Source organism: Podarcis filfolensis (genome assembly GCF_964270895.1).
Source record: "Podarcis filfolensis genome assembly, chromosome: 6".
NCBI classification, from domain to species: domain Eukaryota; kingdom Metazoa; phylum Chordata; class Lepidosauria; order Squamata; family Lacertidae; genus Podarcis; species Podarcis filfolensis.
Window position 1 is genome coordinate 14,963,191 of NC_139609.1, and position 18,405 is coordinate 14,981,595.

The following is an 18,405-nucleotide window of genomic DNA, read 5'->3' on the forward strand; positions in this document are numbered from 1 at the left end:
TTCTGCAACCTTTCATGCTGTGAAAACCGGTCTTAAGAATTCCAGCTTGAATTTATCTTGAATGTTCATTGACAACCTAAGCAGGAGACCCTGTAATATATGCAATGAGTCAGAGGGAGTTTTCCTGAGATGCAATGTCCACCTAAAAAGAAAGGAATTTCATTTTTCCCAGATAGAGTCAAATATGGGAAGGAAAACTAATGTCTAGTGTCTAACCTCACCTCACTAATGTCTAGTGTCTAACCTCACTTCCCTGCATGTTTCTCTTTGAGTTCCAAAATGCAAAACAAAGCAATGCAAAAAACAAAAAAGTACTTAGAAGAAGCATGGCAAAATTGGCACTACAAACAGGTGCTTGTGATCGATGGTTTTTCAAGCATTCTACCTTCAGGGCACTATCTCAATTTGCATACTGAGGAATGCCCAGAAATTTGCCCTGGAACCACAACATGTTGCAAAGAATTCTGAGCACAGCAGGGAGGGGGTAGAGTACTGTGTCTATTCCAATTTACAACTACCTCTTGCAGCAACCCCCCCATATGAACAGCTTAGTTGGATCAGACCAAAGATGAGTCTAAAACAGTGCTCAGTTTCCAACAGAGAGTGGACAGTCAAATAGATGTCTCTAAAAACAGAGGTGCTCAACATTTTTGTTCCCCAGATTTGCAACTTCCCAGAGGCCTTTGCCTGACCACTACTAGAAAAAGACTGCTACAGTAACTGGATCTTTGTTCTGACCCAGTCCTTAGGATTTCTCCCTTTTTCAAGAGCCATCTACCTTTAATGCACTATGAACGTATAATTTTGTTTCATAATGAGGATTTATGTGCTCATGTTTATTCTTCCCATTCATTCTCATTACAGCTTGAAACTTCTCAAGTAACCAAATAAGGGAAGGGTGGTAATTAGCCTAATCATTACATGTTCTGCTTTTGCATATTCAGATTCATCCTTCATTCAGATAGGCCATTCAAGGCAATTGAATATAAGTACCGATTGCTATTAACTCATTAGGTCCCAGATTAGGGAAGATGACACTGTGTTTGGGTTTAAAAAGTTGCATGTTTGTGATACGTGTGTGATGAGGGCCAAAAAGACTCTCATTTACATACCAACTTTGCAACAAGAGAATATTCTGGCCAGCACAAAGTTCATGTACCTTTCCATTTGTCCTCTATGGCACATGTGCTTCAGCTAAAACTCTGTACATGGTTGATGAAGATTGAAAATAGTGCACACCTAGGTTAAAAGAATCCCTATGAAAGGAGCAAACACGGAGGATGAGATGGCCCCTCTGCATTCTGGGAGGAGAAGGTGCTTCAAGGTTTAATGCAGCATTGAGGCATGGGCTTAATAAAGCACAAAGCTGGCCAGGGTAGGCCTGAGACTGGAAAGGAGCTCGGGAACATGGTCCCCTACACTCCCAGTCCTGATATTCCAGACAGTAGAATTGGAGAAGGCGCCGAGAGCACAGCAAAAATAATAATAATGCAAAGCCTCAATTTTCCTGCCAAACAATCAAAAGTGAACTTGCTTAATATCCTATCTCCTGTATAGCACCCCCTCAGTGCCAATAACAAAAGAAGCATAAAGCAGGCTGATGTGAGACAGAGGAGCGAGTCCCAAGTGAGCCGTTTCCAAAGATTATCACAGCACAGGTTGTCTTGGGCAGCAGGGTTTTCAATTCCCAGAAATAAAGCTCTTAACGTTTGGCATTAATGAGGAAATGCCGACAGTTTCCACTAAGTTAAAGCTCAGAACCACAGTGATAATGACCCGATTATATGTGCAGTAAGTAATTGCCTCTCAGCCATGTGGCAAGACTGAATTTTTGTGATATCAGCGGGCAATATTGCCCTTGGAGATATTGGTTTTTATTTTCTAGTTTTGCCGCTTTCTCACCCCACGATAGTCATTAAATGTGCAGCAAAGATGGTATATCTGCATATTTCTGCAGATCCTCCTGTTACTAGTAGCTTCGCAAACATCTTGAAGTCCATCAGCTTTCTTATTCTTCTCCTTTCACAAGCTCAATGACAGCTGAGCCTTAGGAGACTTTCTTTAATGCCCTCAGTGTGCCTCTGCCCTATTTCTGTCATAAGATGTAATATTTCATGCTTGATCTGCAGTTGTTTGCTTCCATCATATTCTGGCACATTGACACAAAACTGGGTAGTAACCTTACCTCGGCTGGGTCACACCAGTGGCACCAGAATCACCTCTTGGAGGGAGGGAGGGAGGGAAGGAGAAAGAGAACGGGAAGAAGGAAGAAAATGGACAGAATTCTATATAGAATGAGAGAACGAAACTAGACAGATTCAATAGAGGGAGACAATAAAATAAACCATTAGAGAAAATAAGTGATAAAAATAGTAAAACATAACTAAAATGGTAACAGTGCTAGTAAAATAAAACAACCACAACTATCTAGGAAAGGAAAATGCAAATGGAGCGGTGGTTCCCTCTATATTCATTCATATATATATATATATATAGTACAAATTAGAAAACATACATATTTACAACAAAAGAAAATACAAAAGAAAAAGAAAATACATATAATCAAGGAAAAATATTAGAGAATATTTTGTCTCTTTTCATATTTACAGTTATTTATACCTCTATAAAATGCTATTCACAATAAAGGAGTGAAATGAAAGATAAGGTATCAGAAAAAAGAAAAAAAAAGAACAAAGAAAAAATAAAGAAGTAAAAGAAAAAGTTCATCGGTGAAAATTTTTTAAAGTAGATAAGTACTCACTATACATAGCCGTTTCCCATCCATATTGATATTCAATTGTATAATTTCATCTTGTCCTTATCTACCTTAAATAAAGTGGTGGTTTTTTTAAAAAAAAAAGACTTCCACCGTTTGCCTCATGAGTTTTTAATAATCCGTCCGTTAGAGGTTCCCTCTATATTCTATGGGGCAAAGGAAACTTGCTGTCCTTTGAGCCATAGACCTCAATCTCTAACCTCCATTTCTCCCATGCAAGTGCTTGCATCTGGGGAAACACTGGTGGGGGCAAAATGTTCCCTGCCATCTTTGACAGTGCACTGTAGATGTGCAGTGCCGCAGAGAGGCCCACCCCTCCACACAGAGACCTATTGTCATAATGTTGGGCATTTCACAAATTCAGAAAAATAGATGAGATGAAATCTGGCATAATGGCGCTTCCAACCCGACCCCCATTTACTTGGAAGTAAGCCCTGCGGAATGTGGTGGGACTTGCTTCCAACTAAAATATGCTTAAAACCAGGGTGTCAATACCTAAGCAGCATTTTCATTTTGCAATGATACCCCTGTTTCATTCTCAAAGGTGTGTCAAAAGTAAATAATTGATCCTTGTTTTACATGCAGCCTCCAGTATTCAGTCTCTGTCAGGGCTGGCTCAGATGCAGGTCAGCACTCACGATGCAGAGACAAACAGAATAAGTTAGCTCTTCATTCATTCAAGAAAAGAGCATACCAGGCAGTAATGCCTACAAACAGGGCTGGCCCCCGTGAAACAGTTGCCAAAACTAAAGGTCTTTGCCTCCTCCTTCCCCCTAAGTCTCCTCCCCATCCGGATGTCTCCCAAGCAGCCTTAAACTATGTCAGGGAAGGGCCACCTGTGCTCTTTGTTCTGCCACACAAAAAGCTCTTCATGACCCTGGAGACAAGAGGGGAGGGGAGCTTACTACAACAGGAAAGGCAAGCTCCATGGATGCTTCTACAGCCTCTGTCCCCTACTTCTCTGCTTCATGTCCTGAGTCTGCACTGCTTTCTGCATCTGGATCTTCTCTCTCGCTCAAGCCTGTTCCTTCTTCAACATCCAAGCATTCTGCCCCTTCCCTTCCCTCCCATCACCCTCTGACCTGTCCTCAGTGTCCCATCACCACTGCCCGGGCTCTGAGCCTTCCTCCTTTGAGGCATCCCTAGGGGGTTCCCCGGCTGGTGCCTCCCACTGGTCCTCTTCATCAAGCCAGTCCCTGGCAGTCTCTTTTCATGTCTGCACTGGTACTCACTGCTCTTCCAGTAGTGTCATTGCCCATTTTGGCAGAGCTGCCTTTCTTTGAACACTGTCTCATTAACCTGTGTGAAAGTGAACTCACTTTGTGATGGCTACATTATAGCTGAGCCATAATTTAATAACTTATCCTTTTGCTTCTTCTTGTCTGTTCAGCCAAGAAGGACATGTCTGACTTTCATTTCAGAAACCACTCAACCTTTAGCCTTAAAGTTGTTCTTCTATCTGTGACCTTTCATCATATATCATATATCATATATCATATATCAATTTCTCTTGAGATCCCTCATATAATAACTGGAAAAGCCAACAAAGTGGACTGATCATTTCATGTTATGCCAAACGTTGCTTATTCAAATATCCTTGATACTGCCTTTTTTGGATAGGAATAGAAATGTTTGCTTTTAAACATGCTTCAATAAACGTGACTCAAAATGAAGGACAATGCTAATTCTGTACTATGTATGTATAGCACTTCCAATATAGTATAAATAATTTTGGGACAGTTCTCCTGTATCCCTGCCTTCTTCACGACAACTTAATCAACATTCTTGCCTAGAGCTTTGCTTCTCTTTGAAGACCTGTGCAAAACCACTGCCACTCACTGAAACTCCTTTTCCTTTTAAGAATGCTAAATATTATTGTGGTGTACAGGCAAATATTGTAAGATTAAGAGTACAATCCTTCCAGCAGTAAAACACAGATAAAACAAACTGGCCTTGGCACGTAGGTAAGTAATGAAAAGTCACTTTGCTGTGATTTCTTGTAGTGCTCTGCTGAAGTCTATCACCCAATTTATCAAAAGTTTACTTCTCCTGTGGAAGAGGCTTCTATAATTTGTCCTGGCCTCTTTTTCAGGGCACTTTAAATTTTTGATTTTTTTTTAAAAAAACCCAACAACAAGAATTTTCAGTGGGTGCAGGGCTGAGTTTACCTTATCAGTGTCAGGTAGCCATGGGTGGGGTGCATATTTTCCTTTCCATTAAACTTTTCTCCAGCTCTTTGCAGCCTCCCCAGGTGCCTGCACTTCCTGATCTGGAAAAGACCCATAGGGGAAACTGATGTCTTCCCATGAGTTTTAATTAAAACAATGGAAACATGGGAGACTGGCTACAGAGAATATTACATCAGTACTATTGTAGATTTCATTTTTAAGGGAAGTCCTTCCTTTTATCTTAAAAAAAAAATGCACACTGATTTCTTTAAAAGTAAAAGGACTGCACTTAAAAGAAAAACAATGAAAATATGTCAAGTGCACAGTAGGCAGTCTCCCGAACTTCCCATGGTTACAAGAAAGCCCCGCTGAGGATAATATGGCATTTGCAAGCAATGTGGGCACCCGGGAAGGCTGCCGAGGTCAGACCACTGGGGAAAGGGTTTGTAGAATGGAAGAAAGGACACATACACACAAACACCTTGAAAATGCATGCAAAAATCCCTGCAGCCCACCTGTGGTAAGTCTACTGACATTTCTCCTCTCCGTTAATAATTTTCTGGTGCAATTGCTTGTCTCGTAAATTGATGGGAAATAGTTACAAAAGGCACAGGAGAAACCTTCAGCACAACACTTCTTTTTTTTAACATCTCAAAAATGGAGATGCAAATCAGCTTTCAGTTTATTTCGGTTCGGTTGCCAGCCCATGAGAGAAGTCAATTTCAAGAAGCATGTCTGATTCCGAAAAGCAGCAGCCACGCATCTTTCTCACCCCACCTTAATTCATAACACATTGCAAGTAAAAAGAATATGAGTTGATGCTATCTCGCCTTGAGTTTCCCCACACCTGTAAGCAGCTCAGCGAACTGGAGCTGTTTGGAACATTCAAAGTATATCAGATATTTTCAAGCCAAACCCCCCATTGCATTGCAGATGTGCTTGTTTTGAACCACAGGCCCAAGAGAAGGCTTGAATGTGCTAATTGGGATTCTGTAATTTCAGTCAAACATCAATTAGTCATCAGATGATGTAATTCAAAAGGGTATTACACACTGGATAATAAAACACATTTATTGATGCTGTTTAAGGGGGGATGACTTGAAAAAAATTAATCGTTCTAAGGTACTGACAGGAGGAGCCAACCTTTCATGGGGTGGGGGGAGCACAGGCGGGACAGAAAAGGTAGGCCGGACTTCAAATTAATTAAACCAACTCCCTACCCATATCTACTATGTTCAGCTCATTCTGCCCTGGTAAAGTGTGAGAGAATTTGGTTTCTTTGGTGGGCAGAACGAGCTACAATAAGTGCCTGGAACTATAGTCAGTGAGCATAACTCAGTGCTCATTTTCATAGCACTCCTCAAACATTCAAACTATCAGGAGTGTAGCACACATATCTAAAAAAATAGCTGATGCTGCATACAGAGCAAGAGCAGACAAAATTTGCCAGAAGCCCCTCTACAAGATGACATAAAGCAAATCATAAACAGTGCTTTTCCAATTATGTTCCAGAGGAAACTGAGGAAAGAGGAAACTGAGAGGAGGTATGATAGTCATCTTCAAATATCTTAAGTGCTATCACATGGAAGATGGAGCAAGCTTGTTTCTCCTGCTCTGGAGGGTAGGACTCAAACCAGTGGCTTCAAGTTGCAAGAAAGGAAATTATCGAAGCACTATCCCTTAGTTTGCCTTGCAAGAGGATAGAATGGGATAACCCTCAGCTATTTGGAGGAAGTGAGTTATGTAGCACAACTACGTAGTACATAGATGTAGACAGGTGTGTTTCCCCATATTTAGCTGTATAAGAGGGCTGGGGAACCTGTGACCTGCCAAAGGTTGCTGACCTATGACTCCCATCATCCCTGACTGGTGACCATATTGTCTAGTATTGATGGAAATTGAAAAACAACCAGCAATTTTGCAAGCTCCCCACCTTTGCTCTAGAAAATGCATGAGGTAGTACTGGATCAAGGAGAACAAAGGAGGAGAGATGCAAAAGGATTAACAAAGGGTAAGACTATCCTGTTAGGCTTAGCACAGAGAGAAGGGAAGTAAAGGTGGGGGTCATGATTAGACCAGTCAACAAGCAATTTTGCAAGAGGATAGGTTTGAGCTATTATTAACCAATCTTCATTCAAAATAGTCCACTGGTAAAACTGGTTTCTGACCAGAGCTTGCAACCCTGTTTCTTCTTCTTCTTCTTCTTCTTCTTCGAACACAATCAGCACTTCAGATAAAAACATACGCACACAAATGTACTCTTCAATATACATATGCCTAGCTTAGATGAGGAACTACACATATAATGGCATGTTATGTGTACAAACCGTGGCCTAACCAATAAGCTCGCCCCTGTGCTTGCTTAGTTCAAGTGTGATAATCATCCCAAATCATTTATCTGTTTGCAGGAGGAAAGAGTTGTGTTTTGTTCCGCTCCACTCCAAATGAGGCAGATAATGATCACCACCACTTTGGACCACTTATCTGACCACAATAGTGCAGAACCTCACTTGCTACAGACATTTACACTTATGGAGGCAAGATGTTTTGCCTACACACAATTCTAATTGTTTGAAGGTTAAAAAAAGAAGTAAAGAAAGATATCAGAAGAAAATGATTCTTTAGCTTCAGTATATCAGAGGTGAAATGGTAATACAAATTCCTACATATCCAGGCTGGTGGAATTCTGCTCTGAGAACAAAGGTGACTGAATAGATCAATGGCAATTGAATCGCATTCACAGTTCAATTGACTTTGCCCAGAGAAACAATGACTTACAGCGCAGGCATTTTTAAGGATGATGTAGCAAGAAAATCCATTTTATTATGGAATTAATTGAAATGTCTCATGAAAAAAATGGTATGAAATGTTGTCTATGACACTGTTACTATTCATTTGATGGCCAAGGGATAGGATATTTGGCTAAAAAACATGGTCAAATAGCACCAATTATAAGGAATAACAATGACAATAGGCATTGGGTTTATCCCTCATTCCTTAGCTGTGTATTTATTTATTGAGAGAAAATAATATCTATGATCTGACAATGGTTTGATCCTCAGCATTCAAGCCTAGCAAAACTATTGAGATGTAGTGGCACTGAGTCTGAGATGCACATCAAGAAGCCTCAAGTTCAAATTCTGCCTGTGCTATGATCTAGAGATGCTTTCAAATATATTTCCAGGTTCTCTATTTCTGAATTACCTAATCTTATCTCTGAAGCAAAACTTATGCAAATCCTGCATTGTCCCATTTTTGTTTCCAAGTTGGGTACAGAACACACTATGTGTGTTTTATGAAAGTTACTGGAGTCTTTGTAGAACTTCTCAAGTACCTACTGTCCCTTAGTCCAGTCAACAGAGATGCCATCAACGTATTTCAGGTGGACGAGAGGCTTTGGAGAGCAGGAGCTAAGAAAGCATTGTTCCAAGTCAGACATGGAGATGCTGGCATACTCACAAGATCAGGGGTTCATTCACCTGCCCATCTTCCAGTGTGGCATATTCCAACATCTGCCAGCAGTGCCGTTTTATATTCTACATAAGTAAAGGTAAAAGGTAAAGGACCTCTGGACGGTTAAGTCCAGTCAAAGGCAGCTATGGGGTTACAGCGCTCATCTCGCTTTCAGGCCAAGGGAGCTGGCGTTTGTCCACAGAAAGCTTTCCGGGTCATGTGGCCAGCATGACTAAACCGCTTCTGGTGCAACAGAACACCGTGACAGAAACCAGAGTGCACAGAAATGACGTTTACCTTCCCGTGACAGTGGTGGTACCTATTTATCTACTTGCACTGGCATGCTTTCAAACTGCTAGGTTGGCAGGAGCTGGGACAGATTGCGGGGATTCGAACCACCAACCTTCTGATCAGCAAGCCCAAGAGGCTCAGTGGTTTAGACCACAACACCACCCACATCCCTATACTTTACCTTACCTTACCTGTTTTCTACATAACTAGCTAGCCTCTACACACACCCACACCCACACCCCAGTCCTTAATGCCAATATATTCTTTCACCATATTTTCATTGGAGGAAATGAAGCAAAGAAACAATAAAAATGGACAGAAGAGATTCATCTCCACTATGCATTCAGTAGGTTGTTTAGGCAAGTCACTATCTCCCCACCCCCCACAATGCTTCAGTACAGTGGACACTAGGGTTGCAAACATGATCCATGTGGGAGGCATGTTCGCAATCTGCAGCGTTCGCAACCAGCAGTGCCGTCTCTGCATATGCGCAAAGCGCAATTTAGCATTTCTGTGCATGCACGAGCACCGAAACCCGGAAATAACCTGTTCCGGTACTTCCGGGTTCGGCGTGGTGCGCAACCCGAAAACGTGCAACCTGAAGCGTCTGTAACCCGAGGTATGACTGTACAGTGGTAATCATATTGATTTACCTGAAAGGAATGTTACAAACATTTCTCAGGTAAGGTGTGTGGCAAATTGTGAGTGCTAGCTGGATGCATATGAAAGTATAGCCACAAGGCTCCTATCTCCAAACTAGAGATGCAAACGTTGGTGTTTTGTTTTTGTTTTTTTTTGTATTCAAGAGCAGCCATGTTCTGCTTCTGCAGAGAAATGTTGCAAATAAAGCAAACATTTTCAAGCATTATTTCAAAACCTCAGAAAGAAAAGCGGCGAGTTACTGTAGAGCGTGCTGTTGTGATCCTCTGGCACAACTAAGTCCATTGCAATCCGTAGGCCGACTGTGTCGTAAGATTGGGCTGCAAGTCAGTTGCACAGGATGGGAAAGGGGACACAATTTTTTGGTCCTCTGACCCAGCGCCAAAGAGCAAGAGCAAGCCAGTCGACCTTTTGACAGGGTGAAACGATGAGAAAGATGAAACCAATCAGCTTTGAGATGGAGATCTAGGATAAGCAGCAGCAATCTGCCCAGCACTTGGATGGGAATCATGGAAAACATTAAGTAATAGCAAGTCTGTCGACACTTTGGGCAGGAAGCCATTCGCGCTTATAGCTGGGCTGCAAACTAACCAGTCAGAAAGCACTGCTCTTGTGAATGTTACACATTCATTTTTGCAGATAAGCACCTCAAACATGGAATGCCAATTTTCAGCAAAGCAGAAATATCCCCATTTCCAGCTACTGCCCTTCTCCTGATCCCCTACCTTGCAGATTTGCATGGTATTAATATAAATCAGTTATGTTGCGTGGAAACGATAGGAAGGGTAGAAAAGGAGGTTTCTCAGTAGCCTGTGGGCTAGGGAGGGAAAGAAAAAAACCCCTGGCTAAATAGTTAATCATTTGTCTAAAAAATAAAATAAAATAGCAATTAAGTCATTTTTCAATAATCCCATAGCAGCCACCCCAGTCTTTTCCCTCTGCTAATGCACTGCTAGGAAAGCATTCTCCAACTGCAAAACCCCAGATTAATTTTAACCAGTATATCAATATAGGATTTGGAATCTTTTAAAAGCTGCAAAGCCTCCAAATTATTAGAAGGGCATTTAGTTTCCTTTTCAGATCCATAGGGCTTACAATTACACGGTGACTGAGGATGTAAATTATGATGTTTGAATTAATGTGCTTTATTTTTTCCTTTCACCCAGCACCGAGAGATCAATATAGCTTCAAATGTCAGATTTCAGCTGGAGAATTTTACTCAGCATAAATTCCTCATAAATAGGCTAACATATAAAGGCTAGAGAAGGGGAGGGGAGAAGCAAACACAGCTCTAAAGAGATTAATTTCACTGTTATCTGCAATATCTGAGTCACTGCTTATTGTTACAAATTAAGACCAGCATCAAAAAGTTAAGTTGAGAAAATGAGCGATGCTTTTTTCGGTATCCTCAAAGTTTACGAGGGGCGAAAGAAATGAAAGGAGTTAGACAGAAATGACTGGGATATATGAAATGTTTGGGGGCACATTACTTTCTATGCAATACATGGTTCTGCATGCAACCAAGTCTTCTTCTCCATCCCATGCCATAAAGATATCATTGGCTATGAATTATGATGGGATCAGAATCAGTAGACCTCAAAATACGGGGTGTTTGACTTTATATAGACATTGGGTTGGTCCTTTTAGGAAGAAGATACTTGATTGTATCTCATCCAGCATCTTCTGGTCTGATTCAGTAGGGAACTTCTTATGCATGCAAGGCACTACAGTGTGTAATTTTACAGACGGCACCCCAGTTTCTGATTTTATCCCAGAATGTCCCGTTTTTCCTTAGATTGTCCCTATTTTCATCAGATAATTGTTGGAGGGTACAGAGTCATATGACCCCCAAGCCAAGGAGATAGGTAACTATACAACCTTTAGAAGACATCTGAAGGCAGTCCTCTATAGGGAAGTTTTAAAAATGTTTTATTATGTTTTTTATGTGTTGGAAGCCACCTAGAGTGGCTGGGGCAACCCAGTCAGATGGGAAAAGTATAAATTGTTATTAGCATTAGTGGATGTCCCTATTTTCATTGGAGAAATGTTGGAGTGCATGCCGTTAAGAGTCCATTGATACACAAGGCTCTCTTGCTGCAGAAAATAGCAAGGATAATTGTGCTAAATGGACAGACATGAAGGATGCGAAGTTGAAATTTTTCTCAATACTCCCTTAAAACAAATAAACAGAAGGCCATGTCTGGCACAAAATACTATAGCTTAATCAAAAAGACAAAACAATGAGGTGTAGAGGTGCGAAAAAAAGAAGGAAAAAAAGCCATTAGCAAAAGAAAAATTTCCCCTATAACTGAAACATTTTCCTCTGCCTGAAAGCTTTCGCATTGGGCACAGAAGCCTAACAATGTTAGCTCTTTCATGTTTCCAACATGGCAGGTTGTCTGTTCTTGTAAATGAATGCATAAACTGAATATAGGCCTCAGGCTTCTGGCAAGTTGCTAGTGAAGCCCCTCAGGCACAATATCCATTGATTTACAAAATAAATGCAACCACTTCAAAACAGAGTGATGCATACGTTGGAAGGCCTAATAAGATATTTCAGGCAATGTGGTTATGGCTACAGACTTCCTGTCACATGCACACATTGGGGAGGAGAAGTCATACTGAGCGCAACATGCCATAGCCCACAACACATTTGTCTACGGTAAGGCAAAAGGTAAAGGTAAAGGATGCCTGGACGGTTAAGTCCAGTCAAAGGCGACTATGGGGTTGTGGCGCTCATCTCACTTTCAGGCCGAAGGAGTTGGTGTTTGTCCACAGACAGTTTTTGGTCATGTGGCCAGCATGACTAAACCACTTCTGGCACAACAGAACACCATGATGGAATCCAGAGTGCATGGAAACACCGTTTACCTTCCCGCTGCAGGGGTACCTATTTATCTACCTGCACTGGCATGCTTTCATACTGCTAGGTTGGCAGGAGTTGGGACAAAACAATGGGAGCTGACCCTGTCATGGGGATTCGAACCGCTGGCCTTCCGATCGGCAAGCCCAAGAGGCTCAGTGGTTTAGACCACAGCGCCACATGGTATCAGAACTCGATGAGCAGTAAGCCTTAAACTGGCTATCTGAGGAATCTCAGCCAGTGATTCATTCTGTGCATCAGCACCAAACTTTGTTTAAATGATAAGCATTTAGAATGATTCATCCTGGGCACCCTTGCAGCAAGAGATGCTCACTGGAATGTCCACCTACTACTTTTGTAGGCTCCCAACATGATGCAACATCCTGATTTCCCATGAACCAGGGGCGATGGAGCTTGTATGTTTTTCCTGCACCCCCATCATGTATTAGTTTACCCAGTTTCATGAATGCCTAGAGAGGGGTACAGTTCACAGTGCTTCCTGATTGAATGTATTGGGCTCCAAAAACATGCCTACCTAAACCAGGCTCATTTACTGCTACAACCCAGAGAGGAAATGTGGGAGGGTACGGTTCTTGCCTTGTACATCAACTGAGCATTACAAGACAACAAAATTAAGTGACCCCAATGAACTTACAAGCTTTGGCAATGCCATCCTTTAAGAGATGGCTCCTGGAATAGTTCCCAGGACTGTAGGAATTTGTGTACAAGCGTTGAAAAAAGGATCCATCTGTCCAACTTGCCTGCAGTTGAACCTGTGAACTGTAGCTAGAATCTGGATTCTGGTGTGATTGTTGACCTCTCTGCAAAACATGCTTGGCTATGCAGGCAACCGCAGGAGCCATATCATAGCTGCATCATGCTGTGTCAAAGCAGCTCCAATCCATTATTTTGGCACCCCATCAACTACCATTCTACACAAAGGCTTCCTCTACCAGCAGCTGTGTATAAATTTCTACTCCCTCTATCTGAAAAGCTAAACTGTTTACAATTTATACTTGGGGCAGCTTCAAACATGCCTGCCCATCACTTGATTGCAAATTGGCCTTACTGAATGTTTCATACTCACAGGCGAACCACCAAAGGGAAAATGTCTGCATCACCTCACCTCACCTCAGACACAACATTTTACAACAATGGCAGCTCAACGATTTGGCTGCAAGTCATCAAGTGTTGAGTAATCAAGCAGTATGTGTGTGTGTGTGTACCGGCCCTTTTTTATTTGTATACATAGCAAAAGTGAGGATGTTGACAGAATTAAGCTACAGCTGTGTGACAAGTTTTCGGTGGCTCAGTTTTAGGTGATGATAATGATGGCATAAATTAGATGCTAGTTGTAAGAAGGTAAAAATAGAATGCAAAGTTCTGAAATATTCATAATCGGAAAATGCAAAAACAACAACCCAACTCTCCTTTCAAAGCACCTTCCACTATTATATTCAAGAAACTCAAAGCAGCTATCACTTGTGCATAAAGCCTCAGTTTTGAAATGCATTGTTTTTAGCCAGCAACGCTGATAGCTTTATATATATTGTAAAGTAAATAGCAACAATAGCAGAAAACCTTAGACTATCCACCACAGAATATGGGTTTATTGACCTACACATAGCTGGTTAGGAAATCTAAACAGGACAGAAGCAGGAGCCATAAACACTTGCAGTTGAGTGCTGTTTCACACATTTCATTCTTCTTGTTTCATTCCTAAAATGTTTTTGGTCTGGGACAGTCAATCTGGTGCCCTGCAGAAATTGCTGGGACTACAAATCCCATTATTCCTGACATACTCCCTGGGGATGATGTGTGTCAAACAACATTTGGTGAGTGCCAACCCTGTTTTAGATTTACTCCTAAAAAATAAATAAAATGTATCATACTGGGATACTCATCAGCAAGCTATGACGGGCTGCAGTGTGTACACTTAATGGCAAGTCAGGGTGTGCCTCTGTGGAATGTTTAAAATGGCACTGAGATTGCACCTTGACAATCTTGCTTCATCCAAATTTATCAGTAAACATCTAACCTGTGCATGCAACCTGATCTCAAAGTCCCAGCTCAGCAGCCCTAATCAATACAACAAGCAGACGGCTAGTTTTTGGGTTGTAAGACATTCCTGTCTCTTAACTTGATGTTTTCTCACGGAAAGGACACCTACCAGCCTGATCCCATGAGGAATTCGGTTCTGCAGTGATAGAAAAACTTGGACATAGCATACACAACCCTATTCTGAACCTCATACATGCAAGCAAACACCCTTTTTGCTACAGAATGGAGGTGCCAAGAGGTTCCTTGATAATGGAAGAAATAATAGACTCACCACTATCTGTCTCTTAAAATCCTCTTCCATGGGAAAGGTTTTAGCTAAGCCCTGATGATGGAACCATGGGACCAAATGAGATGAGATACCAACCACATAATTAGCAATAGTATGATTAGCTTTCTAAAAGTAAATGGCAAGGAGGCCCCAATCCAGATTGGGATGCTGGCCTGGGGGCTTCGAACAATTTTGCTCCCTGCTGTGATCCCAATCCAGATTGAGAGCCCCATGCCTATAGTTTGGGAGCTCTCACCCCCCCCCAACAATTCAAATAGCACGTGCAGGTGGCCTGTCACAAACTGGGACTGTGCTGGGTGGGGCGCAACATGTCAAAAGAAACGTACCACCCCACAATCAGGGTCTCTGTACTTGCAATATACTTAAATTTTTAAAAAGCTACTAACACAAATACAAAGTGATTGGTGTCTTGTCTAGTTTGGCTCTCAGTATATGATTCAGCTATAATAATAAAAAATGAAGAATATGTTTTACAGAGAGCTAGAGTGTTCTACAGATATCATATTGGAGATTTTGGTCCAAATCCTATCTCAAATTCTCAATGAACTGGCAAGTTTAAGTCTCTGGATTGTACCACATTCAGGGTGTAGGTGGGGATTCATATAACTGAGTGCACATACCGGGTGTACTTTTGTATTGAGAAGCGTTCACTCACGTGAACCCCTGCATGTACTCAGAAGTGGTACAATCCAGACATGAGTTTGTTGTTACGAAAAAGGAGCAATGCTGCTGAGTGCTCCAGATGGCTGGAAAGCCAAACAGGATGTTGATGTTATGGGACTGTACCGTGGGAACAAGGGACAGTCTATTATGTGCACTGAGCACCGGATGTTAGCTCAGAGTGTCACATGACCCTGTACCAGAAGTACATGGGTGGAGTTATTCCCTCTCTGCTGTTGCTGCTGAGGAGTGCAGACATGATTTCTCTGCACTGCTGGAAAGACAGAAATAAAGGCATGTAAATACATTTCTGTCTGTCTCTCTCCCCTCCCTGGGACAGAGGGAGGAGGGATGGTTGTGTTCTTCTCACGTTGGGAAGGATCGGCCGATAGAGATCTCGCCTTGTCTTGCCGGGAGTCACTGACGGGGGAGATCAACAAGGAATCCAAGCCGGGCACCTGGAGAGTGGCCAAATTCCTCTGACTGATTAGGCTTAAGATCCCGACATTTATCACCTCAGTAGAACTTGGAACCTGCTTAAGGATCCATCAGGTGGCCTTTGCCTATCTCTGGGTGGTGGAGCCAAAATACTGTGGGAGCTCTGGGACTTCTGAGGCCTCTTTTCTCCCATATGCTCTCTGAACACCACAAGAGATAGCAGAGGACTCTCTGAAGCGGGCTCCACGAGGAGTTGGAGATAGCAGAAGAAATATTAACAGATCTGGAGCAAGCCTGGGGGTGTGCAGAAGGATCTTTGGGTCCTGGTCCATAAATCCTCACCTGTAATCTGGAATCGCCATACTTATATTGCAGAGCCATTTGGAGAACCAACAAGGTAAAAGGCATATATTACAAGTAAATAACTCAGTTTTTCTCACGTGGTTCCAGAGAACTTTTTTTATACCTTTATGGCAGTGGAGGCAATCTGAATATGGTGGAGTCTTCTCAGGGTGCTGTCCCGGTCAATGAAGTACGAGGCTGCCAGTTGGTGTAGTGTTTCCAGTGTCACTGTGGTACTGTTAATGCTGGGATCACTTGCTTCCGATCTCTTACTCAGCTTCCGCTTGTCCACAAAAATGGTGAGTGACTCCTCTCCTGCAGAAACAATATAACAACATTATCAGTTAAAGTTGCCATGATTATTATTATTATTCCATAACGAGAGATGGATGGGTTGTTAATTTTTGTTCTCTAAGTTTCTCATTTTCCCCAACGTTAAATTCACTTCTTCACAATTCTACAGGAATTTGCATTTCTTTTTTTAAAAAAATCGTGAATCTTCACCAGCATTTTCCTATGAATTTTTCCTAATATATGTGTTTGCATGCAATTTTGACTAATGCACACGTTTTTGCAAGCATTTTCACCCAATAAAATGTTTTTGTATGTTCTTTTCATTAATATATTCATTTTATGTACACATTTCCCTAATGTGCAGTTTTGTAAACATTCTTTTTAAGGTATTTTTTATTACATTTCCCAAAAAATCACATGGACAGTCCAAGACATTCCATTTTCTAACGTTTTATCCACTTCCCATCCCATTTTCCATGGTGGGTTTTTTTATTATTTCTCCCCCTTGCTGAACCTTATCTCCCCTCTCTTAAATCCCAACAATAATACAGCAATCTCTAATGCCTTCTGTTGCTCATAGTTCAAATCCTGATTGCGAATTTACCGTAGTATAATATTTCTTTAAGTAGTCTGAAAAAGGCTTCCATCTTCCATAAAGCAATCATCATTCTCTTATTCTAGTGGTTAGCTTTGCTGATTCAGCATTGTCCATAACTCTACTTATCCATTCTTCTTTGGTGGGAATGTCTTAATCTTTCCATTCTTATGCATAAAGAATCCTAGTTGCTGTAAAAAGGTAGAAAGCTAAAGGGCCCCTGGATGGTTAAGTCCAGTCAAAGGCAACTATGGGGTTGCGGCGCTCATCTTGCTTTCACGTGAAGGAGCCGGCGTTTGTCCACAGACAGCTTTCCGGGTCATGTGGCCAGCATAACTAAACCACTTCTGGCACAATGGAACACCATGATGGAAGCCAGAGTGCACGGAAACGCTGTTTACCTTCCCACTGCAGTGGTACCTATCTATCTATTTGCACTAGCATGCTTTTGAACAGCTGGGTTGGCAGGAGCTGGGAGCAATGGGAGCTCACTTGGTTGTGGGGAGTTGAACTGCCGACCTTCTGATCGGCAAGCCCAAGAGGCTCAGTAGTTTGGACCACAGCACCACCCATCTCCTCTAACTGCTGTACATAAACAACTTAACCACCTTTTTTTGGAATTTCTGTTCTTTTAAGACAGTTTTGTGAACATTCTTTGGTTGGAGAAGTGCATTGCAAAATTCAGAGAAGAGGTCATATCTCTCTTTTGTTATTCCCATTGCTTCCCAATTACGTTGTGTGAGAGGGGAAACAAGGCAGTGACCGATCCTCAAGCACAAAAGATAAAACGATGATATAGTTAACATGAGGATTAATGTGGGAGAAAACTGGAGATTAATTCTTGCAAACAAATACTTAATTTACAATTGCAAATAGATGCTTCTGCCACACTTGACACATGGATGAATCTTTTCTTGCCAGCCGTAGTCCACAGGCGTGAAATAGGCTTAGAAGATGATCTAAACATTAGCTAACAAATGGACGTGATTTGGAATACTATTCAAGGTTGTGAGTCTTAAGGACTCAAAAAGGATTAATCACAGTGTGTAGCAAAAGGAGGGAGGGTTAAAAAAAGATTATGCAGCACCATAACCACACAGCTGTGAGTCCTACAAACTGTAAGAAACATCTGCAAATGTTCTAGAGGCAGTTCTGCCTCAGCTGCCACAAGCAAAATGAAAGTGTGTACAAGCTAATTTTTCTTTCCAGGTCACCAGGACAAAACAAAACCCCAAAGTCCCGTATAATCCCATAATTGGTTCATGGGATTATGTGGCCTTTACTCTAGTAATGCCCTTGTCTTGGACAGATATTCATCACTGGGCAGAGATTGACATTCATACTCTAGACTGACCTTTGCATAGTATTTTACAATGTCTTTGTGAAACCTGAAATGTGCAAGCTATTCCTGAGCCCTGTTCCTGAGTCTAGACTTAATTCTTCACAGGCATACAATATTTTTTCTAGGCCATAATATACAGTAGTTAGGCATGGGCTATGACATCATCTTAATTG

General features: G+C 41.7%; 1 protein-coding gene across 2 annotated transcripts in view; it reads right to left on the minus strand.

The window, feature by feature from the left end:
- Positions 1 to 18,405, minus strand: part of BRINP3 (BMP/retinoic acid inducible neural specific 3) — a 250,608-nt gene that overhangs the window by 79,827 nt on the left and 152,376 nt on the right. For both annotated transcript variants that reach the window (XM_083620295.1, XM_083620296.1), the window contains exon 4: positions 16,126 to 16,316. In XM_083620295.1, the coding sequence (XP_083476421.1) occupies positions 16,126 to 16,316 (191 nt within the window). The remainder of the gene's footprint in view (positions 1 to 16,125; positions 16,317 to 18,405) is intronic.